The sequence below is a fragment of the Spermophilus citellus genome (genome assembly GCF_964194105.1).
Source record: "Spermophilus citellus genome assembly, chromosome: 5".
Taxonomy (NCBI): domain Eukaryota; kingdom Metazoa; phylum Chordata; class Mammalia; order Rodentia; family Sciuridae; genus Spermophilus; species Spermophilus citellus.
In genome coordinates this window covers 60,957,946-60,982,769 of record NC_138186.1, presented here as the reverse complement: position 1 = coordinate 60,982,769, position 24,824 = coordinate 60,957,946, and the positions used below count along the sequence as shown (strand labels likewise).

Below are 24,824 nucleotides of genomic sequence, written 5' to 3'. Positions count from 1 at the left end.
TGTGAGACAGAAATTATTTTTCTGACAGAGTTTGAGAGATTAGTTGGTCCTTATACAAAATTCTATATTGATTAATCCTTCTCAACAGAAGCTCTGTCCCCATGACTTCTGATTTTCTGTATTACAACACCTCTGTTTGAATGTTGGATAATTGCCTCAAATTTAATATGCCTGAACTAACTCCTTAATTTTTCCTCCCCAACCTTTGGTAAATGGTACTACCATTTAAGTAGTTGTTAGAGTTCCAACTCTCAGAATCATCCATAATTGCTCTTCTCTTATATCCCATGTCTAATCCATTAGAAGGTTAGCTGTGCTTTCCAAATTCTGCATTCCAGAAATCTGATCATATATTGCCATCTCCATTTGTTAATTAAAGCCCCTATTATCTCTTGTTGCACAACTTTGATAAGTTCCTGAGTGTTCTTGATTATACCTTTCTTTTTTATAGTATATTCTCATAGCAGCTAGATTTATCTTTTAGAACGTAAAACATTTCAAGTAACTTTGCTTTTCACAATTTTTTGGTAGCTTCACATTACATTTAAGTATAATTTAACCTCCTGTGGCCTATAAGGATTTCCAAAATGTAACCTCTTTGTAATTCTCAGATCTTATTTTCAATTGCATATCCTCTTTGCTCACTTCACTTTACTCATTGGCCCTAATATTTTGGTAGTTTGCTATTCTTTTTGCGTGGAATTTTTTGAGCATTGCCTCAGAGACTTCATTTAGATCTTATATTAAATGTCACCTCCTGGTTGAAATCAACTTGTTTAATTTATTATCATAGCATTTGCTGCTTCCTCAAATTTTATTTGTTTTTGTGCTTATTCCCTGCATTATAATGTTTTTCTTTTTGGTTTAGTGACTGCTATATCCTTAGCTCATGGAACAGTTTTAGGTCTGTAGTAGGTGTCCAATAAGTAGTTATGAATTATCATCCAAAGCACAGATGATGTTGGCTTTAAAGAAAGGCTGCCTGTGCCTTTATTCTAAGAGGAGGATGAGAGGGAGGAAGGATATAGTGCCTTGGATGAGGAGAGTGAGGGAATTACTAAATGATGGTTTTTTATGTCTATGAATTGGGAGATGCTATCTTTTGTCAGTAGAAGAGGGTATTAAACTAAAATAATATTAAGTTAATATGATTATAAAACTGAAATAATTAAATATTAGAGAAAGTAGAGTGCATTATATTTGTGTATCTGAGAAGTTTTCTTAGAGATACTGAGCTTATGTCAATCTCTTCTAAAAGGTGAAAGATTTATACGATCTGAAGAGAAACCAGAGTATGTCAATCTCTTCTAGACCACCAGATTTCCACAGGTAGAGAGGCATTGTTTCAGAAGATGTCATGAGCAGAAGAACCATAGGGATAAGGTTTCAAAAGAACATGGGATGGTTTGGGAGACACCAAATATTTAATTTGACTGCTGTAGAATGGAACCTGATGGGGTGGGGGGCAGATGGAACTGATTTTAGACACATTTAAAACACAGGCTTTAAAAATCCTTCCAAAAGCCCCTTGAAGTGGTTTGTGTGTGTGTGTATGTGTGTTTTTGTGGTGCTGCGGATTGAACCCAGGGCTTGTGCATGCAAGGCAAGCACTCTACCAACTGAGCTATATCTCCAGTCCAATGCATATATTAATACATACGAATCAGCATTTTGTTATCCTGAATACTAGATATGGAAGTTTTGTGATACTTTGTACATTTTTAAAAATTTCATTCTCAGTAATTGACCATTTGGTATTATTTTTCACATTTGTAGAAATTTAGATTATGCTATAACTTGAGTTTAAAAAAAAAAAACAACAGAATTGATGTGCCGTGTATAATAGTGTTGCTGTAACCATAATTGTTTCCTACCTTTGGGGTTTTATGAAAATATTCCAGTTGTGAAAGTTTATTTTATTATGTGAGATTTTCAGACTGGATGATTAGAATTGAGACTGTATGGGTTTACAAAATTAGTGTATAGGTTTGAATTAATTTTTCTTAGCAGTGATGTAACTGAGGAAATGAAAAATTCCATTTTTATTATCTGATAAATTCCACTAATTAATGGATTGATTGCTAGATTTCACAGTCTAGATTTTGCTTTTGCTTTGAGGGTGCAGAAACTAGTAATAATGAGATTCTTAACTCTTTGATGTCTTCTAAGCTTAAAGATGTTTCTCATGGTAGCTCTTCAAAATATGATCTCTAAATGGAAACCCAGTGTCATGTTCCTTGCATTTTGTTTGATTCATTTTTTTGTGTTTACAACAAGTAACAATTTTTTTTGGGGGGTGGCGGCGGTATTTTCTGTGGAAAGAAGTATATCCTAAATTCCATTGCTGTAAATTAAAAAATGCTGTTTTTTTTCCTTTGAAATGGGATTTTACAGGTGTGACATAGTATTGGCTATTGGTCAGTGATCAGGTTTACATAGTATTAATCAGAAATGAACTTCTTCTTGGGTTCACATTTAAGCTGTGGCATGTTGAAATAATCTTGATCCCAATCTGCACATCTGAATTCATTTTGTAAAATATGGCAAACAGCTGCATTTCAATTGAAAGCTGAAACAACTGCAGGACATTAACCCATTGAGAAGATTACAGTAGGTTTTCAGTTCCATGTTAACTGTATTTATTAGAGAAAATTGACTTGAGTGCTTCTGCTTTTAACAGACTTTTTTAATGTCTGGAAGAAAGGAAATAAAGCATTGAAATGATAGGACTTTGATGTGTAAAGAAGTTAATGTCTAAAGAAGTTAATTATCTAAATCATCAAACAGAATATATGGATATGGGAAATAATTATTTTAAAAAGTCTAATGAGCTATCAGTTCATCATGTCAAGAGAAATGTTATTCACCTGTTTGATTTAAAAATTAAATAACTTGACTGTAAAAGGATGATCATGGTTATTATAAACTAGGACTGGGATCCTTTACCTCTTACCAATAAATACCCTTGATGTGAAACATTCACAGTAGGGAGACAACTGAAGAAAGCTGTGTGTGTGTTTTGTGGTGCTGGGGCTTCCTTGCATGTTAGGCAAGCACTCTATCATTGAGCCACATCCCCAGCTCAGAGCTGTGGTCTTAATATCAGTTTACTTTATGAAATATCTCCTCTTCACAGAGGGTTGAAGCAGGGTGACTTGATTTTAAATGTAAAAGGGGCAGATTGGTCCAGCAATGTCTCAGTGAAGTTTTGGTCATAGGATAATTCTACAGAATAGCATATATATCAAATGTGGTATGAGTCAACTTAAATCATAACTGTTTTGGAGACTGGAGTTAATATGTAATGTTGAGTTTAATGTTTTTTACTAGATGTCACTGTCAGCTTTGTGTTGGGACAACAGGGGAACATATTCTGAGGTCCTTGAGAAATGCAGGCCTTTTTTTTTTTTCCCCACATTGTCTTATTTCTTTTGGACTGTTCGTGGAAGTCCTTAGTTTCCTACCTATTTTTGCCCAATTCTGGACTGGTGATGTCTTTTTTTTTTTTTTTTTGGCCCAGGTTTCAACAGGTAATGTTTCTTTTCCTGTAAGTTGTCTGGTAATAACTCCAGAACTTGACCTCTTAGATATTTTCTGATATCATATTCTTTTAAAAAGTCTTTATGACAAATTAGAAAAAAAATTAGGCTTAAAAAAGTGATATTCTTTCTTGCATTAGATTCATCATATATTGTGGAATTCTGGACTTTAAGTTTAGTTTGAGTGGAATATTTTTCTTCTCTTTCTTTGGCCCTTGTTCTGTGCCTAGTGGTTTTGTCTGGGCCCTCAGATGAGGCCAGAAAGGTCAGTGTGCTGCTTGTCTTAGCTCTTTGTCCTGTTGCCTCTTCAGAATTGAAGCACAGAGAAATTAAGTCACTTGTCCACACTTGTGGCAAGGTAGCAGAGCTGGCAAATCAAACTTAGGCAGTCTGCCTTTGAGGCCAGACATTGACTGGATTTCTTCCATACATCCTATTTAACTTCACTTACCCTTTAGGTGAAATATGTTTTCTTTCATTATATCGAATTTGATCAGCTCAAGAGAGCCTCAGGGTACTACCCACTCTTGCCATTCTATAACAACTCAGGAACTACACTTGGGCAAGCTAAATCAGTGACAAGTTTAGCTTGAACTGTTTTCTTGAGATTTGCAGAACTGAAAAGCATCTTCAGATGTGTAAGCTATTCGTTCCACAAACCTCCACTTGTGGGGCTGGGATTGCACCTCAGTGATAGAGCATTATTAGCCTAGCATATGTGAGGCACTGGGTTCCATTCTCAGCACTGCATATAAATAAATGAATAAAATAAAGGTCAATGAATGTCTAAAAAAAATTGAAAAAAAACCCCCACCTGTGAAAAGGTGCTTATCGGTCTGGTGTTTCCCCATCTTCTATTTAAACTGACCCTAAACCAACCCCCTGGGCAAGATGATCCTTTAAGTTGCCATCTTCAGCTCATTTAGTTAATCCATAAGAAGGTCTTTCTCTACCACTGCCTTGTCTCCTGAATGAGTGAGTCTTTTGTCTGGTAACAATTCCAGAACTTGCCCTCTTAGACAACATTTAAAGTTCTAGGTGCTATTTTATGGTATGTTCTGATTTTTTTTTTTTTTGTCCCTTAGAGTCTGTTTTTATTTTAAAGAAAATTACAATATTGCAAAGTTTACATCAACTTTATATGAAATGATATTAAACTCAATTGTATAGTAGTTGAACTTTTACCTACTTTCATGACCTTTTTTTTTTTTTTTTAATGTGGTGCTGAGGATTGAAACCAGTGCCTTGCACTCGAGTACTCTACCGCTGAGCCATAACCCCAGCCCCTCATGACTTTTGAAATGCTATTTTTTTTTACTAATTCTTATTTAATGTTACATTCATTTTAAAAAAAAATTATAGTTGTAGATAGACAGAATGCCTTTATTTTATTTGTTTATGTGGCCCTGAGGATCAAACCAGTGCCTCAAGCATGCTAGGCAAGTGCTCTGCCACTGAGCTACAGCCCTAGCCCAAATGCTACATTCATTAATTAAAATAATATACATTAGGATTGGAATCTAGTTTTCTCATTATGCATTTGCTTAATTTTATGGGGAAAAAAATCACATTTTAGATTAAATGAGTTATTTACTCATAAGATTATAAAATTTCACAATGCTTTTCTGATCTGTTGACTTTATTTGTATTTTAGACTTTGGTTCAAGTAGAGATTAGATTATGCTTTAGCTTTCTAATTTGGTATTTTATAATTGTAGAACTCTTTATTTAAATGAATTCTTACTTGGAATCCCCATATATAAAAATCAGTAGAAAAATCAGTTTTCTGGTGGTCTGGAAGAAATTGTGTTCAGGGGCCACTGGGAGTTCTGAAGAATTACTAATGAATCTCAGCATTTCCTGGAACACATTTTGAAAACCACTGAGCTCTATTAAAATATTTTAATGAATACTTTTGTTACATTTTATAGAGAATAGGTACTGAAATGTTTATCACTCAAGTAATTGTTTATCTTACTTGACTAAGAAGCTTTTTCATCCATACTATTTCATTTGAGTAAAGAATATTAAGTATAAGCAAATAGGACTTATGCAAAACAAATGATCAGAAATATAATATTGTGGATATTTTTGAATGGAATTTATAATTGCTTCAGTTTTTTCTCATGCATTTATAAATTTTGTAAGCTTTATTTCTCCTTTTTATTTAGATGAATAATACTGCAGCTAGCCCAATGTCTGCTGCCACTTCAGGTAGTGCAAGAAGTACAGGAAAGGCTATAAGCTTTGCAGCAGAATTGCAGAGTATGATGTAAGTATGTCTTTGCATGCTATTACTATTTAAAATTTATTTGTTGAAGAAAGACAATAGAAATAAAGTTTATAAAATGTAACTTGTAAGTAATGTGTGTTTAAGCAAGTAATAGTGAAAAAAATCTCTTAACATTTTAAAGAGCCATGTGCTGCACAAGAGGCAAAATTGGATAAAAAAAATGCTATAAGGGAGTACTGTATTTGAAAAATGAATGTTGGTGCATCTTTTTAAAGATAATATCATGTAAACACATTTTTTTGTAATTATTATCTGCCTTAATCTGTTATGGATTGTTTATTGCCACATTAGTTTTAGATTTAAAAAATTTTGAGACTGAGTATATATTTGGATAGTCAAATGTTTTCAAAGTTCTTAGTTTCTTTCAAATGTCATAACTTTGTGAACCTAGCTTAAATTAGTTTTTAGTTTTGATATTTGAAATCACTATTTAAGAATGTTGAGGAAAATTTGAAACATTTATAAACATATTTATTCAGTCTTTGAGAAATTGCACATTCATTTATATTTCTTTCCTACGGCTCTATTTAGGTTGATTTTTGGCTTTGAGCATTGAATGAGACTATGTATTTTGATTTGTGTTGCATTTATTAGAAAACTCTATTGGCACATACTGGTTTTTCTTTTTTATTGTTTCAAGAGACTAACTTTATATTATATGTTTTATATATTATTGGTTAATTGACTAACTTTATATTTTTAAAGCTTTAATGTGGAAATTTCCAAACTCTTAAAATTATTATCTGCACAAGACTGGGGCAACATTACAGTTATTCTTTTCTGATGATTTACCAGGAAGTTTAAAAGAATATGTAAGTTGAAGGTTTAAGTATCTTCCTCCTGTGGGTATTGATAGGCTTCATGGTGGACTAATTTCACTGTGTGATGGTTATTGTTCAAAGGTGAAATAAATTTAAATATATTTATCTTGTGGTTGCTTGTTGAACATACTTAAAACAACACTGAAAATATTTAGGTCATAATTTCTCAGATTTTTCTGGTCTGGGGATCTCTTGTTTTTAATCAAAGACCCTAAACATTTATCTGGGTTATATTTGTAAGTATTTAGTTCTTTGTATTTAAAACAGAAAGAGCTGGGCACTGTGGCACCTGCCAGTACTCTCAGTGACTTGGGAGGCTGAGAGAGGAGGATTGCAAGTTTGAGATCAGCCTCAGCAACTTAGCAAGGACCTAAGCAACTTAGACCTTGCCTCTAAATAAAAAATCAGAACCACATCTGATTAAGTGCCTCTGTGTTTAGTCCCCAGTACCAAACAACAACAACCCCCCCCAAACAAACCCCCAAACAAAAACAAAACAGAAATTTAAAAAATTATACATTTATTTAGAAAGTAATAAACATTATTTTTTAATGCAAATAATGTATTTTTTAAAAAATTGATAACACTTATTAATAGATAATATGGAAATAAATTAAACATCAGTGTATATTGTGAGATTATTTTTTAAATTGTGGAATATTTTATTGTAATTATATAATCTTTTGTGGATTACTTTTAAGTTTTTTCATTATAGTTTAATGGCTTTTTGTTAACCATCTTATGTTAATTATGTTTAAAAGTATTAAGACTCTTTTTAGAAGGTCTTAAATAAGGTCAGGAAATAAGGTGAGGAAATTCATTTTCCTGTAGAGCAGGTTCATTGACTAACTTTATATTTTTAAAGCTTTAATATGGAAATTTTCAAAATTTTAAAATTATAAAGCATAGTATAATGAACTCCATGTATCCATTGTCTGGTTTTAACAATAATTGTCTTATTTAACCTTTCTCCCTACTCTTTTTTTTTTTAAATGAAGTATTTTAAAGCAAATTCTAGAAATTTTATTTCAGAATTATTAAAACAATGTATCTCTGAGTAGATTATGAAAAAGACGACCTAAGGGTTTAGCAAACTACAGACAAGGATTTGTTGTTGTTGCTGTAAATAAAGTTTTATTGGACCACGACCATACACTTACATGTTGTCCATTGTTACTTTCATGCTACATAGCAGAATAGAGTATTTGTGACAGAGACCATATGGCCTCTAAAGCCGAAAATATTTACTATCTGGTCTTTTACAGAAGCAGTTTGATGACCTCTGATCTATGAAAACAGCTCTCTATAAGAAGAAAGCTGTAGAGTAATGTTTCCCTTTGTCATTTATAGTTAGGAAAGGTTCTCCTTAATGCATTTGATGGACCTCAGGCCATTTAAGAAACTGAAGGGAGAGAAAAAAGCTAAATTTAGTACTTTCTTATTAAACACTTTGATAAACATCTTTCCAACTAATGTACCTAAGTTGAATTCAGAATGCAAAAGTTATTGTTGGCTACAACTCTGGAAGAAATGTACATTTTTCTTCTATTTCGACCTTATAGAGAGGCTACTCTTAATAGTTAATATTCATCATTTTGAGTCCAAAGTTATTTTTTTCCCTTTATGAATTTCTTCACAGAAAGGGAAATAGGGCCAAAATTAGGGGAGTCTTTTAAAATTTACCAATATTTTCTATTGGTATAAGATTTTCAGGTTTTCAATTTTATAAAATTAGAATCAATGTACATTTGATCATTGTTATGCTTTTTTTCAGATGAGAAAGTACAGACTTAAGCAGTTGTGTTTGTGTTATAGGAATTTCATTCTTAAAAAGTACAGACTTAAGCAGTTGTGTTTGTGTTATAGGAATTTCATTCTCTGTATCCTTCCTTTTCTGCTGCTATTTCATAATTCTTGTAAGCCTGTTGATATTGCTGGTTTTCACCCTCTACTGCTACTTTTTCTCTGTCCCCTCATTGTTAAAGAGCTGTTTTCTTTTTGATTTTCTTCCCTCTAATTGAGGAACAATTGGTTAGTGTTATTTCCTGGGCTTGGTTTCACTGAAAGGTATTACCACCGAAATTGTCTTTTCTGCTATTGAATGTAGATCTGGTAGCCAGTCTGTTCTGTTAGGGCATTATCATATTTTAAATTTAAGTAGTAAATAACACCGGTGAAGCATTTTTTAGAAATTGCTTCTACAGATTTTAAACTAAAGGATTGTAGTAAAACAATTATCAGTGGCTTGGGATGACAGTAGCTGTCTCTTACCTTATATAGTTCATATAACTGAGCACATTTATGATGGAACTCCTTATCACAGTTCTTTGAATGACATGGATAGGGTCCAGAAGTTTCCTTGAGTTACAGAAGTTAACCTATTCAATCTCAGGTTTTCAGTTCTGTAAATATTTTGATTAAATGGACACAGGTACATGAGAATAGGTTGTAAATAATAATCTAGAGCTTATAAATATTATTACTATTATATTATGTTCTTACTGTGATTATATTTTGATTATATGTTATATACTAAGTTTTTATAGGTGTTCCACATCTGGGACAGTGCAACAAAATGGATGTAAATTAAAAGGCGAAATCTTGGGGCTGGGGTTGTGGCTCAGTGTGGCTCAGTGGGGTTGTGGCTTTTGCTTCACATGTGAGGCACTGGGTTTGATTCTCAGCACTGGATATAAATAAATGAATAAAATAAAGTTTCATCAATAATTAAGAAAATATTTTTTTTTAAAAGAGAGAGAGAGGAGAGAGAGAGAGAGAGAGAATTTTTTTAATATTTATTATTTTTTAGTTCTCGGCGGACACAACATCTTTGTTGGTATGTGGTGCTGAGGATCGAACCCGGGCCGCACGCATGCAAGGCGAGCGCGCTACCGCTTGAGCCACATCCCCAGCCCAAGAAAATATTTTTTAAAAAGTAGAATATTTTCAGTTAACGTTGAAGGTATTTTTAATGAACTCCTTAAGAATTTTAATGTACTTCTAGAGTCTTCATTAGGTTCTCTCTCCCTTATTTTATCCATTAATCAATTTTCTGCCTTGTTATGTATTTGTTCAGACTTATAGGCCTCGTGATGATGCCAGGTTTTGTTGTTTGGAAGCACTTAGTAATTCTCTGACCAAATTAAAAGAAAAAAATTATTTACTTATTAAAAGAATTCTTTTTTTTTTGATTGTTCAAAACATTACAGAGCTCATGATATATCGTCTTTCATACATTAGACTCAATTGGGTTTTGAACTCCCATTTTTACCCCCAGATACACATTGCAGAATCACAACTGTTACATACTCACAGTATTACATAATTCTTCAAAATGAAAAATTCATCCTTACTAAAAATCACGGAGTGAAAAAAATTTTGAACCATTTTTTTTTTACATTTAGTAAAATTTACTATTGTGTAGTTCTACAAGTTTTGCATTTTTAAAAATCAAAATTTATTGAGTTCTTATTATATGGTAAGGTCTAAATTTCTTCAAGAAGCATGTATTCTCGCACTAGAGAAGTGTATATAGACAACCAATTGTCATGAAATAATGTGAAAAATTTCATGGTAGTACAAAGAAGGAAGTGATCAACTTTTCTGGGAGTGAGCTCTACAGTTTTAATCTGTACTTGTAATTATTTCCTGGAATATCTTGAAGTATTCTGTGAGTACCACAAACATAGTATGTTCACAGTTGAACTAATAATTTTCCTAGTAAGATTTTTGTCTTTTGGGAATTTTTGGGATAAATAGCAACAGTTTACCCTTTGCTTCACTGGATTAGTGCATTTTTGTATATTACAGTATCACTCACATATTCAGTTGGCTCTTCATAGAATTATGAAGTTAAAAGCTGTGAAAGAATATACACCCTGTTTGTTCTTACCTTAATCTGGCTTTAAAGAACCCTTATATGTACATATCTGAATTATTAATAGATGGCTTTTAAACTGACATAGACTTCCTTCAAACATTGTTTCCCTAGTACATTTAATTAGTTTTACAGAAACTGAAAGAGAAACTTGTGAAGATAAGTTGTGCTAATATTGATATATTTTAATAAGATGCTCTCCTAATGATGATAAATGCTTGTGGAGCATTCTGTGTACCAGACAGTCTTGTGAGTGCTTCCACATACCATTTTATGTCATCCTTACACAACCCCATGAAGATAGATGCTGTTATTCCCCTTTTGTAGATGAAGAAGTTGAGACACAAAGATGGACTAACTCACTAAATATTACTCTGTAGTCAGTGGACAATCTTGGATTAAAGCCAGAAAATTTGATTCTAGAGTCCATGTTCTTAGCATATAACCTAAACTATATTTCAATTAATAAAATTTTTAATTTGATTTATAAATTTAATTCATAAATTTTTTATGAAGATTAGTTTTGAATAAATGTTATGATAATATGAAAATTTGTTTTCTATACCTAATCACCAAGTCTTTCTCAACAGGGGCATATTAGTAACCAAGAGAAAGTATAGTTTTTCAAAAAATTTTATACTTTTTATGTATTCTCTAGAGATATATTTGTGTTATTTCATAATTTTGGACATAAATGTGACCACATTGTTGTAGAATATTTAAATGCCTGCTTTTATATTTTATCACTATTAAATAACATCAATTCCTGATATTTAAATTACACTAAAATGTCTATAAACTTATACTTTTTATGAAATGTATGTGTTCAGATATTTTAATGTATACTCTGGTTCATAAGTAGAATAATAGGAAAATTTTCAAATTGTAATATAAATTTGGTCACAGTTTTTCCTGAAAATGAGAATTTGTATAAAAGCAGGTTGAGAATATAAAATCACTGTTTAGTGAAAGTTGGCTATACTTTTTTCCTTTGGAAAATTAAATAAAAAAATGTTTAAATTTCTAGATCCAATTGAGTTATGTGCTTGTATTAAGAGTGTCATTTTATAAATGTGGCAAAATAAAATTTTGAATTTTGTGTATAAATATCACTGTAAATTCTTTTCTATGGATAAAATAACTAGAACTTTCATTTTCAGATAATAATATAGTTGCCAGGGAGAAAAACATATTGCTAACTCTTTGAAATGAATTCTTGAAATTCAGGGAGATGGAGTCATTTGAGTAATTAATTCTTTGATGAAATTTCTTAGGTATATGGGGAAAAATAGTTAACAAAATCACAAATTAATTATCTTAAAATTGTGTTATGGTTGCTAATTATCACACTGGAGAATGGAAGTTCTGTTCTTAACTAATTTGATTTCTGAACCTTATTTGTCTTAATTGATGTGTAGGGTTTTTTGATAGTCTTCACTTATCCTTAGTGTGAACAATCATGTAAAGATATTGTGTTTCTGAGTGTTTCCCTAGACCTTTCTGAAGGTATTATATAACATTTGGTTTATGGACAGCATTAAATTTCTGAAATCTTAGAAATACTGAATTCGACAATTCCTGATTCAGGTAAGGGATTGTGGACTTGGATCTACCTCATGAGGTTAATATGAAGATTAAATGAGTATGGTTCTTGGCACATTGTAAACACTGTTAGTTGTTGTTATCGCCTTTTTTTTATTTTAATTTTTTAGTTTTTGGTTATAGATGGACGCATACCTTTATTTTATTTATTTATTTTTATATGGTGCTGAGGATCCAACCCAGTGCCTCACACATGCTGGGCAAGCGCTCTACCACTAAGCCACAACTCAACCCCTTGTCATCGTCTTTTAAAAAAATAATTATCATCATCAACCTATAGATTAGGTCACTTAAGTTGTCCAAATTGGCTTCCAACTTGTTATTCTTCTACCTCAATCTCTCCAGTAGCTAAGATTATAGGCCTGTGCCACTATGCCTGGCTTACAAAGTATTTTAAGTGTAGGAGGAAAAATTTGCAATTTTATGGGAAGAAGCCATAATTATAGAGAAAAAAGGGTATGTCTACATTATAGCATGCTGTTCAGTAGAACTTTCTGTAGAGATGGAAGTTTCTGTTTCTGAGTGCTGTTTGGTGTGGTAGCCATGAATCATGTGTACCTGTTGAGTGTGTTCAATAAGCTATGTAACAGAGCATCTGAATTTTAAATTTTATTTAATTTTAATTAGGTTAAAATGGAATAAAATTAGTTTAATATGGAACAAGAGGCTACCATGTTGGATAGCATAGAAGAAAGGAAGAAAATATAAATTATGCAATACTTTTTTTCTGGCATGTCTGTATTTTTATTGTAATAGGGAAAATATATTTTATATATATTATGTGATCTGTTGATTTCTATATCTGCTTATTAAAAATATTTTTAATTTTTTTAAGTTGTAGATGGACACAATACCTTTATTTTTTTTGTGGTGTGAAATATTAAACCCAGTGCTTCATGCATGCTAGGCAAGTGCTCTGCCATTGAGATACAACCCAGCCCTATATCTACTTTTTTCTTAAGTTTCATTGTCCTACTGTTCTTTAAAGCTTTGAAAATGTTAATTTTTGGCTACTTTAGCTTGTTAGGTTTGATTGGTAGTTTTAATATTACATTAATTTTGCATTGTAAAAAGTATGAAAAATACCGAAATGTGTTTTTTATTCTTTTTTGAGTACATGTATTTATACTTACTATTTCTGCAAGTACTATAACTCCAGCTCTGAATACATTTCACTACACTCAATTATGCCAGCACATGTATGTAACTGAATATGTAATATGAGTTTTGAGTCTTTTTTTTCTTTTCTTTTTGTGGTGCTAGGAATGGAACCCAGGGTCTCTCACATCGTAGGCAAGCACTCTGCCACTGAGGTATCCCTCCAACCCTTGGTCCTCATTTTTCTGTAGTAAGACTTGGCCACATTTCTGGTAGATCTAAAATTAGCAATATGTTGTGTAATTTCTTGTTAATTCATTGTTTTTATTATGCTCAGATTTTGAGAACTTGTTGGTTCTTGATTAAATTAATCTTTTAAAAAAGTGCTGGGTAGGAATGGATTGTTCAGTAGTAAATATATCAGTGATTAATAACTTTGGGTATGAAATGAAAGTTTCGTATCCATGGTTATATATTAATTTATAGTGAATCATGTTGATACAGGATATCAGCATTCCAAATTAGAAAAACCACATAATTTCAGAGTAGTAGATTCTTAATATGGAGGAATTAATCTTTTTGATTTTTGACAGTAGATTCTAAAGGTTCATAGCAGTTTTTAAGTTTGCCAGAGCAAAATTTTGATTTTCTCTAGATGTGAAATACTTATGCAGTTTTACATTATAGCCAAAGAAATGGAAATTAAACTTTTTCTGTGATATATTTTATTAACACACATATATATATTAACTTTTCTTTTACAGCTATTTTTTCCCACATGGAATTTTTTTTAATAACTTTTTTAAAATTTTATTTATTTATTTTTATGTGGTGCTGAGGATCGAACCCAGGATCTTGCATGTGCAAGGCGAGCGCTCTACCACTGAGCCATAACCCCAGCTTATTAACTTTAATTAACATTTATATATATAAATTTCAATCTTGAATAAAATACTATATGCCTTTAAAAATATGTTGCTATTTTTAATAGGTTCTCTAATTGTCATTACATGTTTTCCTAGGGCAGAACAGCGTTCATAAACCACTTTCTATAGAATAGTGAAAACTAATCCTTAATCTGTTAATTTTTTGTGTGTTTATTTTTTAGTTGTAGTTGGATACAATAACTTTATTTTGTTTGTTTATTTTTTTTATATGGTGCTGAGGATTGAACCCAGGACCTTGCAAGTGCTAGGCGAGCGTTCTATTGCTGAGCCACAACCACAGCCCCTTACTTTGTTCTTTGACTTTTTTCTTTACTTTTGATAGGTTTTTCTGTCTTAAAACATCTCATTATGGTCAGTTTTTGTCCTGACTAGAAGAGTTTTACTAGCCTTACGTGGCTTTTTCATTATTCCTCTGTTAAACTGTTGACAATGTGTTTTTAGCAAAAAGGGGTAAATTAAGTTTTCAGGGGTTGGTCTGGTGATTAATATTTATTTTTTCAAGAAAATGCCATTTTTTCACATCAATGTTCATAGCAGCTCCATTCACATTAGCTAAGGATGGAACCAACCTAGGTACGCTTCCACAGATGAATGGATAAAGAAAATGTGGTACATATACACAATGGAATATTACTTAGCCATAAATAAGAATGAAATTATGGCATTTGCCTGTAAATGGATGGAACTAAAGACTCTCATTATAAGTGAAATAAGCCAATCCCCACAAACCAAAAGCTGAATGTTCTCTCTGATATGCAGATACTGATTCACAATAGGGGCAGGGAGGGAGGAGTGGAGGTTCATGGATGTGGGGGGGGAATGGGGGAAGAGAGGGAGGATGGGAATGGGAAAGACAGAATGAATCAGACGTAACTTTGCTATGTTCATATATGAATACATGACCAGTGTAACTCCACATCGTGCACAACCATAAGAATGGGAAGTTATACTCCATGTGTGTATGATATGTCAAAATACATTCTGCTGTCATGTATAACTAAAAAGAACAAATAAAAAATTTAAAAAATGCCATTCTTTTTTGTATGAAATTATTCTCTAAACAGTTAAACTTGGAGCACAACTCATCTTTTCCTCTAATTCTCTCCCTCCTTCCCTTTCTCTATTATTGGGGTTTCTGTGTGTTGTCCAGGCTAGCATTCAATTCAGCCTTGAGTAGTTGGAATTGTGGGAATGCACCACTTTTCCTGGCCTTTCAACCCATTTCTAAGTTAAGCACTGATAGTATTTTTTATTTACCTCTTTCAACCTAGAACTTGAGATCACTGGCATCCTTCATATATCTCTAATCCTTTGTAAGCTTGTGAACAGCTAATGTTTATTTTTAAAGGACAATAAAACTTCACTTCTGTGCAATTTGTAATAAATTATAAATATTTTAATCGGCAAATTGATTTGAAGAAAAATAATGCCACATCTAAGTGAGTGATTAAGGTAGCACGATACAGTGGAAAGAACTGTAGATTTGGAGACAAAGTTCTTGGTTCACTTTTCTATTTTACATGTTAACCCCCCCCCATTAAAAAAAATCTGGAAATGTTCTGGGTAGGGGACTTGAATTGTTATCATTTTATTCAGAGTGGTATGATTGTTTTATATTTATTATAGAAGAAGTTCATATTATTTTCTGAAAAGAAAAAATTCAGAAAATACAGAAAGATTACAAGGAATACCTAGCCTTTCTGAGTTTTGGTATTTATTGTTCCAGTGCATTGAAAAAACTTAAATACCAAAATCTTATATTATAATTACTTCTGTGTAACTTGTACAATCAGATTTTTCATGTTGACAAAATACAGTATTATTGCTTTAGCTACACTGATTTATATTCCATTATGCCGTCTTTAAACACTTATTAGATATCTTAGGTTGTTTTTAATATTCTGGTATTATGGAGAGCATTGTAATCCATCCATCCTTTATTTTATCTTACTAATTTGTCTTCTTACCTGCTAACTGTCTTTGAACCTATTATAACTGGATATTTCATTAGGACCAATCCCCATAAATGGAATTCTTGGCTCAGAAGACATTTCTACTTATTTTTAAGATTCTTTTTTTTTAATATTTATTTTTTAGTTGTAGTTGGACACAGTACCTTTATTTGTTTTTATGTGGTGCTGAGGATCGAACCCAGGGCCTCGTGCTTGCTAGGCGAGCGTGCTACCACTGAGCCACCACGTCAGCCCATTTTTAAGATTCTTGATGGATTTAAGTAAGTTATAGTTCATTGTTATAGTTTCACCAACAGAATACTTATTATGCCTTGCCACCATTGAGTAATGTTTTTTATATATATGTACATATGATTTATATATACATGCATATGAAAATTGTTTTCAGGATACTTTTACTAGTAATACATGTATACATTTGAAAATAGAAATCAAAAAGTTCTTATACTTCTGTTGCTTGGTTTCCTCCCTCTGAGTCACAACTTGTATTTTTCCTTGTGTATTCTTCAAGAGTTTCTTTATTCATATATAAACACATGCAAATATATTCTTTTGTATCTTTTCACAGAGAGCTTTGTTGGAGGTCTTTGCATAGAGGAGATTATTTGTGTGGATATGAGTGTTTGTCTTTCGAGAACTTCGCAGTTACTTTTTGATTAGCTCAGGAAGTCTCAATAAATATGTGGAAGCCTCTCATTCAAGAAAACTGAGACACCTACTAAATGAGTTACCTAACTCAGAAAAGGTTATAAGATCTTCATATTCATAAGCAAAAAAAAAAAATCTGTCTAGAATCCTTTATGAAAGGAGTATCCTACATTTGAGGTGTGTGAGTTGATTTTTTAAAAGTTCTTAGTAACTTTTAATCATTACTGTCCTTTTTGTGATATCTGCCTTTTTCGCATACTCAATATATCATGAACAATTTTCTGTTATGTGACTTTATTTCACAGTAGCAATATCTATCATGTTATTAATTCCTTGTTGAATCATTAGATAATGTTCAGTTTCTCAAATATTATTAAAAATGATATAATCTTGATAACTGAATTAAATTCTTAGAAGAAGAATTTTTGAGTCTAAAGTCTTTTCTGATACCATAACTTCTTAGTTTTTCTTCTAGAAAAGTTGAATAGATGGGGCTGGGATTGTGGCTCAGTGGTAGAGCACCCGCCTAGCACATGTGCGCTGGGTTCAATCCTCAGAACCACATAAATATAAATAAAAATAAAGGTATTGTGTCCAACTACAACTAAAAAAATATTAAAAAAAAAGTTGATGGGCTGGGGTTATAGCTCAATGGTAGAGCACTTGCCTAGGTGAGTGCTCTACCGGTGAGCCACAACCCCAACCCCTATTAATGACTTCTGATAGATTAAGAGACTTTAACTCTTTGTTGATTATATATGGCATCTTTCACCAATCTTTTGGTTTCCTTAAGGTTTATTTATTGTGATTCTTTATTTTTTATATTTTTAAATTAAAAAATTTTCTTATTCCATCTGCTGTTATTTTTTAAAAAACATTTTTGTTATCAATGAACCTTTATTTTTTTAAAGTTTTATTTATATGTGGTGCTGAGAATTGAACCCAGAGCCTCATATATGCTAGGCAAGTGCTCTACCATTGAGCCACAACTCCAACCCCTGCTATTTTTATTTATTTATTTTTATGTGGTACTGAGGATCTAAGCCAGTGTCTCACACATGCTAGGTGAGCCACAACCCCAGTCTCTATCATGATTCTTAAATATGTGAGATTTTATTTTTAATGTAGTTTAATCAGTTTTTTATATCTTGTTGCTTCTGCCTTAGACCTTAAGTCCTATCCTCAATTTTGATACATATGTCCATATTCTTTTATATTTTATATTTTTAGTTTGTACAGTTTAATATTTGATCCCTTTGTTGTATGATGTCAAGAAGGTTCCAAGTTTAAACAGTTTTATTTTAAATTGATTTGCTGGTGGTCTTAACCACCACAAATTACATAAGCCTTCCTTTCCCCTCTAAATTGAAATTCTACCTTTATCAGATAATAAATTATTACTTTTGACTTTTCTGCTTTGTTCCATTGAATTTTCTATCCCCTTGCCAGTACTACATTATTTTAGTTATTATAGCTTCTTAATATGTTTTAATATTTGATATTACAGTTCAAGTTAATCCACATAAGCTTTCTTTTAAAAATATTTCTGGACTTTTATTTTTATTCCTCCAGTTGAATTTTTAGGAATCATTTCATCAAGTTCCAAAACAAATTCTTAAGTGCACATTTTAAACAGTTTCATTTTTCTTTTCTTTTTCTGATTTTTGTTATATACTCAAATTTCAGACATTGGTCTTTGCAATTCATTTTACTTTTAAAGTTGATTAATGAAGTAATTTTACATTTAGAAAGTTTATTTGAAACAACACTGGATAGAAACAGCAACAACAACTAACTAATGAGTGAGTTGGTTTACCAGTTTATGATTAGAGACTGAAAATCTTCTAATTTTCTAATTAGCTTCAGAGAAGCTAATTAGAAATATGGTAAGTGTTGCATAAGTTTTCTTTAATATTTGTTTTTCTTGTTCAGATGTAGAATTTTGCTGTGACTGCAGTATATAAAACTCAGCCAACTTATTCTCTTAATTTTAAATCATACAGTCATTATCTTCTTATTAAATGGTGGACATGGTTGGAAATAAAAGGCAAGTTTAATTTTTTAATAGGAATGTAAAACTGCATTCTAATAAATTACATATTAATATCTAATCTCATAGAGAATAAGTACATTTATTTTATAAACATAATTTTGTGATCAGGTTTTTTTTGGGCCATTTTAATGCAAATATTTCTAGAGTAGATTGTGGACATTTTTAAACTACTTACAGAAAGAGTAACAGGTATAATTGCACTATAGTCCATTCCACCTCTGAGATGCTCTATCCAAGACATCATAGAGGCATAAAATGTACTTTGCTTCTATGATAAGTTGTCCTACTTTGCCATTTTATTTGAATTTGTATATTTGAATAGTTTTTATATTTTCTGTTTCATTGCAGCTACTAATTTTGTTGCTGTCATGTCAGGTTTTTAGTTTATAATAGACTGGGAGCTGCGGTGTTTCACCTTCTCCCTTTTCAAATGCTGCTCCCACAGTCTACTCTAGACTATTAATCAAATGTATTAGGTCTTATCTAAAGTAAGAGTCATAAGTTAGGAAAATCTGACATACTTTCTTTTCTGAAAAAAAATTACTTGATCTTAATAGCATTTTTGAAAGTTGAGTTGCTTGTTTCTCAATTTCTTTTATTTTCAAAGGCTGAGATTGTCAGGTAGTAAATATAAATTCATTAGTTTTATGTTATTTAATCTCTTTTCAGTGAAATAATGTTAAGACTTTTACTTAGATTGTTGGATTAGTTCTGTATAATTTTTTTTAAAGCTTGTATAGAAGGTCTGAAGTAATGATAATTTTTAATTATGCCTAATTACTCTTCATACCATTTTGAAGAATTAGGCAAGGCCTCTGGCAAAGAAAGGAGATAGGGAAGCTTAAGAGTGGTGAAGGTTTGTAATGCCAGGAGTAGAGTTAGGGAGAGAAGCTAATTAGAAATATGGTAAGTGTTGCATAAGTTGTTAAGGGTTCAGCTGAGCATAGTCATTTCTTGGAGCTAATAGGATGTCAACAGTAAGGTTGTATAGTTTTCTATAGCAGTGCTTAGCTGCTGGGCACAAAGCTCAGAAATAGATGATTAGATTGATTCAAAAAATTGGAAGGACACACCATAGCTTGGGAGGCCGAGGCAGGAGAATCACAAGTTCAAAGCTAGCCTCAGTGAAGCAAGACACTTAGCAACTCAGTGAGACCCTGTCTCTAAATAAAATACAAAATAGGGATGGGGATGTGGCTCAGTGGTTGAGTGCCCCTGAGTTCAATCCCCGGTACAAAAAAAAAATTTTTTTTTTGAAGGACAGATGTAGAAGAAGGTTATTGAACTTGAGGTGTTGGTGATTCTGATCACTGAGCCTAGTCTGGTAGGGAGGGATGGGATAAAAAATCCAATGGGGTTTATTGACCTGGAGAAAAATGGGGGAAGAAGAGATTAGAGATTTCAGTGACTAAAAAGGAGGTAGAATACCAGTAGTATTTAGGAGAACTAGAAAGATACAAATTAATAGAAAGTAGATGTATCATCTTGGACATATCCTCCAGGAAGTTTTCTCTGATCTTTCTGGTATTGTAAATTAACTTTATGTGTTTGGCACTTTGTGCTACTCTTGTAAAACTCTTCATTTTATGGTGGTTTATTTTATTTATTTATATTTTCTGAAATAGAATTACAGGGATTTTTCTTGTTTTACAATGCCTAATACCTAGTAGATGCCTGTTAAGTGTTATTTTTGTACAATGACCAGGAAGTTGTGATAATGGTGGGGTAGCATATTAGAAGGACAACCTCCATGGGTATGGCTGCAGTTGAAAAGAGGTTAAAAGTCTTCAAAGTAGCTGGGTGTGAGGGTGCACCCCTGTAATCCCAGTGGCTCTGGGGACTGAGGCAGGAGGACTGAAGGTTTAAAGCCAGCCTTGGCAGTTTAATGAGGGTGTGAGCAACCTACTGAGACCCTCTCGAAATGAAAAAATAAAAGGGGCTGGGGATGTGGCTCAATGGTTAAGTGCCCTTGGGGCATGGGTAATCTTTATATGGTGCCCATATTAGAAATTCAAATGACTGCTTTGGTCTTTTTTTTAAATTTTTTTAAGACTTTGAATATTTTAATGTATTAGGTAATTTTTTTCTTCTTTATTGTTAACTTTAGAAATAAAGTTTAACATCCCAGTATTCTCATTACACTGACTTTATTTTTTTCATCTTAGCCTCATGAAAAACAGTTTTAGGTGCTACATTCTATATTTAGAATTCTGATTTACTTGGCACCTCTTTACTGCTTCCTTAGAAAATTATAATATATATGAAAAAAACCCTAAAAAATAAAAATTATATATAATATACATGGTCTGTGAAAGGAAGATACTGAAAGTTTACAAATACAAGTGAGTCCTATTCTATTTTAAAATATCTCTGAAACTTATTTATGAAATCCAAATAACATCATTCATCTGAGTTCTTGGGTGTGAATTAAATCAGATTATACGTGTAAATCATTTACATAGTGTTCTGTGCAGAGCTCTATATAAATGTTTATACTTTTAAAATTAGATTTTGTAGCATTACAGATAGAATTGAACTTTAGTGTGTATATATATATTTTTTTTTAAAGAGAGAGAGGGAATTTTTTAATACTTATTTTTTTTAGTTTTCGGTGGACACAACATCTTTTTTATTTTTCTGTGGTGCTGAGGATTGAACCCAGCGCCCTGCGCATGCCAGGAGAGCCCACTACCGCTTGAGCCACATCCCCAGCCCCAAACTTTAGTATATTCTTGTAGGACCAAATATCTGCTATTTAGAAGCAAAGGAATCTGAATAGTATATCACTTAGATGGAATAGAAATCAAAGTGTCTTTAGAAATTGCTGTAATTGGTGTTGACTATTCCTCTCTTATTCTCACTTTTTAAACTGCCAGCACATATTTAGTTCTTTATTTTACTTTTATATTTGAGATGACACTGCAATATTGAACTCACTTTAAAGTGATGGGCAAGGACATACAGACATACAGACCTTAATTTTTTTATGTGCTTTAAGTTCTGTTCAGCTATTATAAACTGCTTTGAAAATGTAATGATTTCATTTAGATATTACTGGGATGTCTTAAATTTCATAATCAAAAATGGAAATTTACCTGACCCAAAAAACCTTAAACTTTGTTTTTTGTTGCTTTCGTGTTTCATAACTTTTTGTTAAAAGACACAGTGGTATAATTATAGCCACTTTTGGGCTGTGGCTGTGGCTCAGTGGTAGTGCACTTGCCTGGAATGTCTGAGACACTGGGTTCGATTCTCAGCACCACATATAAATAAATAAAGGTCTATCAACAGCTAAAAATATATTTAAAGAAAATTATGGCCACTTTTCAGAAGCCAGACATTATTTTTACAAATTATTATTTGCTTCGAAGTTAGTTTTTCCCCTATTTTTCCCTTTCATTTCAACTCTTAATATGTAATCTAAAGTACTGCTACTCAGCATAGCCAGTTTGTGAACTGTGACTGATCTGTGAGATAAGTATCTTGAGCCAGAATGTATATCAGTTTCCTACTTCATTGAGATCGTTTTCTTATGCTACAAGTGTAATTGAGTGATGTGTATTAGAATCACCTTTGTAAAAAATTTTTTTGTAGTTGTAGATGGACAGAACGCCTTTCTAAAATTTGTTTATTTATTTTTTAATGTGGTACTAAGGATGGAACTCACATGCTAGGCAAGCCCTCTGCCACTGAGCTACACCCCCAGCACCTAATGTATTTGGTTTACATTCTGGTGCAGACATCTTACTTCTCATTGTAGCCTTGAAACAAACATTTCTTAGACTAGCATTTGTTGGCAGACCACATTGGTTCTAGAAAAACAAATTTGTATTGTATGCTAATTTTTTATACAATAGTATTGTAGTATTAGAATCTAATGCTTTTTGTTTATTCATTCAACAAATACCTTTGATTGGCTCTGGAAATATGGCAGTGAATGAAACCAACAGAATTCCTAATTTCATGTAGCTTTGAATTCTAATTCATTTAGCAATAACATTATTAGTTCCCCAAAATGCTGTTGTGTTTGTAGTAAACTCTTGTACTTTACAGATTTGCGCCCTAAAAGCCTTTGATTTGATTATATATACCTTTACATAGGTAGTAGGATTATTTTAAATTGCATTTTTCAGCTCAGATTTTTTTTACTTATGACTTATGAAACCTTTGAAAACAGTAATTTTGTGTTTGAGCCACTTTCTACTTCTATTGAAATTAGTTTTTTTAAAGCAAGGATCTTTTGCTTTAGAGGTCATAGAAGGAATGAGTTTCCAATACAATAGAATAGTGATAACATGAATTGATTATCCAGCAAATGGAATAGACATTAAACAATCATCGTTTCCTTTTTTTATGTTACTGACAAATGACCTGTTGGTCAAACTTGAGAGTATTTCATAGGTTACACTGAAATATTATAATTTTATTGATGAAATATAAAGACTGGAAAATTAAATTGATGAAAACCAATGAAACAACATATGACTTCAAAAACAAGTCCTCTAATGCAGTTGTTTTCAAATTTCAGTGTGTGAAATATGTATGTAAAACCATTTACCAATATCTAGACATAGAGCATTTTACTGAAATAGACATCTGCTTTTGAAGTATGAATTATTTGGTAAATAATATCATTTTTTAAAAATACTTTTTGTAGTTGTAGATGGACAGAATGCCTTTATTTTGTTTATTTTTATGTGGTGCTGAGTATCAAACCCAGTGCCACATGCTTGCTAGGCAAGCACTCTACCACTGAGCTCCAGCCCCAGCCCCTAACATACTAATTTTTAGCCTTCATATAGGTAATGAGAAGAGATTTCATATTTTTTTTAGTGAAATGAAAAACATTCTATTACAGTCATATTTTAGAATCAAATCTGGTAAATCATTCTTTAACCTTGTTGTTCTGATGAAGTTAAATTTTTATGTTTATAACCTAATATTTTATACATAAAAGTTATTCATTTGAATTTCAGCCTTTTATTGAAGATACGGCCCCATAGTATTGTGTTTCTTTATTTATTGTGTTTCTTTTATTTGTATTTCTTTTTATTTTGCTTTCATAGACAGACTAGCCTTACTAAGGATGCCAGAGTTTAAAAATGTATGGAAAGAATGGAACACTTTGTTGCATTTATGTTTATTAACTGATTTTTAAAAATATTAAAGGGTGAACTTTGTTTTTTAGTTGTAGTTGGATACAATACCTTTATTTTATTTATTTATTTTTATGTAGTGTTGAGGATCAAATGGAGTGCCTCGTCCAGGCTAGGCGAATGCTCTACCGCTGAGCCACAACCCCAGCTCCGAACTTTTGTTTTCCTCAAAGTTATCTTACCAGTAATGATACATGCCTATTCTTTTTGGGTTTATTATGTATAATAGTGATTTAGGTTGAGTTATTTCTTTTGTGTACATCTACCACCAAGAGATTTTAAATACAGATATAGAAGTTTACATTTGTAACTTGAGAAACATGGAAATACATTTTGAAAAGAAAATTGAAACACTATTCCTTAACATTTATACATAAATCAGTGAAATAGAATTCATTTAAAAACTTATAATTTCTCACTGTAATTTGCTATATGCCTTAATTTTAAGCTGATGTATGTAATTTGAGTTTAGATATTAGCCAGACATGATATAAATACTAAAGCCTTAATATGATGTGTGTAAATAATTTTGTTTTTAGTTTTGGCATTTTTTGTAGCAAATTTACACTTAGATTTTAGTTGGAAACATGTCCAGTTTTTTTTTTTTAATTACGAAGTATCTACTACCTTTTTTCCTGTCCAGCCATAAATGCTATTTTTTAAAGTTTTGTCCTTTTTCTTTTGTGGTATTTAGCATGTCTTTTTCTTCTTTCTCTTATAACTGTTAACAAATCTCTTTTCTAAGTCTTCGATATTGTGGTTCATTTGTTCATCTGTCTGCTCATTAATTCAAGAAACGTTTGTATGTTAGGCATTT

At 31.9% G+C, this 24,824-nt stretch overlaps 1 protein-coding gene across 2 annotated transcripts in view; it reads left to right on the top strand.

Annotated features, from left to right (window-relative positions):
- Window positions 1-24,824, top strand: part of SUPT3H (SPT3 homolog, SAGA and STAGA complex component) — a gene marked incomplete at its 3' end in the record, with an annotated part of 501,076 nt that overhangs the window by 7,832 nt on the left and 468,420 nt on the right. For both annotated transcript variants that reach the window (XM_081296142.1, XM_081296141.1), the window contains exon 2: window positions 5,711-5,811. In XM_081296142.1, the coding sequence (XP_081152268.1) occupies window positions 5,711-5,811 (101 nt within the window). The remainder of the gene's footprint in view (window positions 1-5,710; window positions 5,812-24,824) is intronic.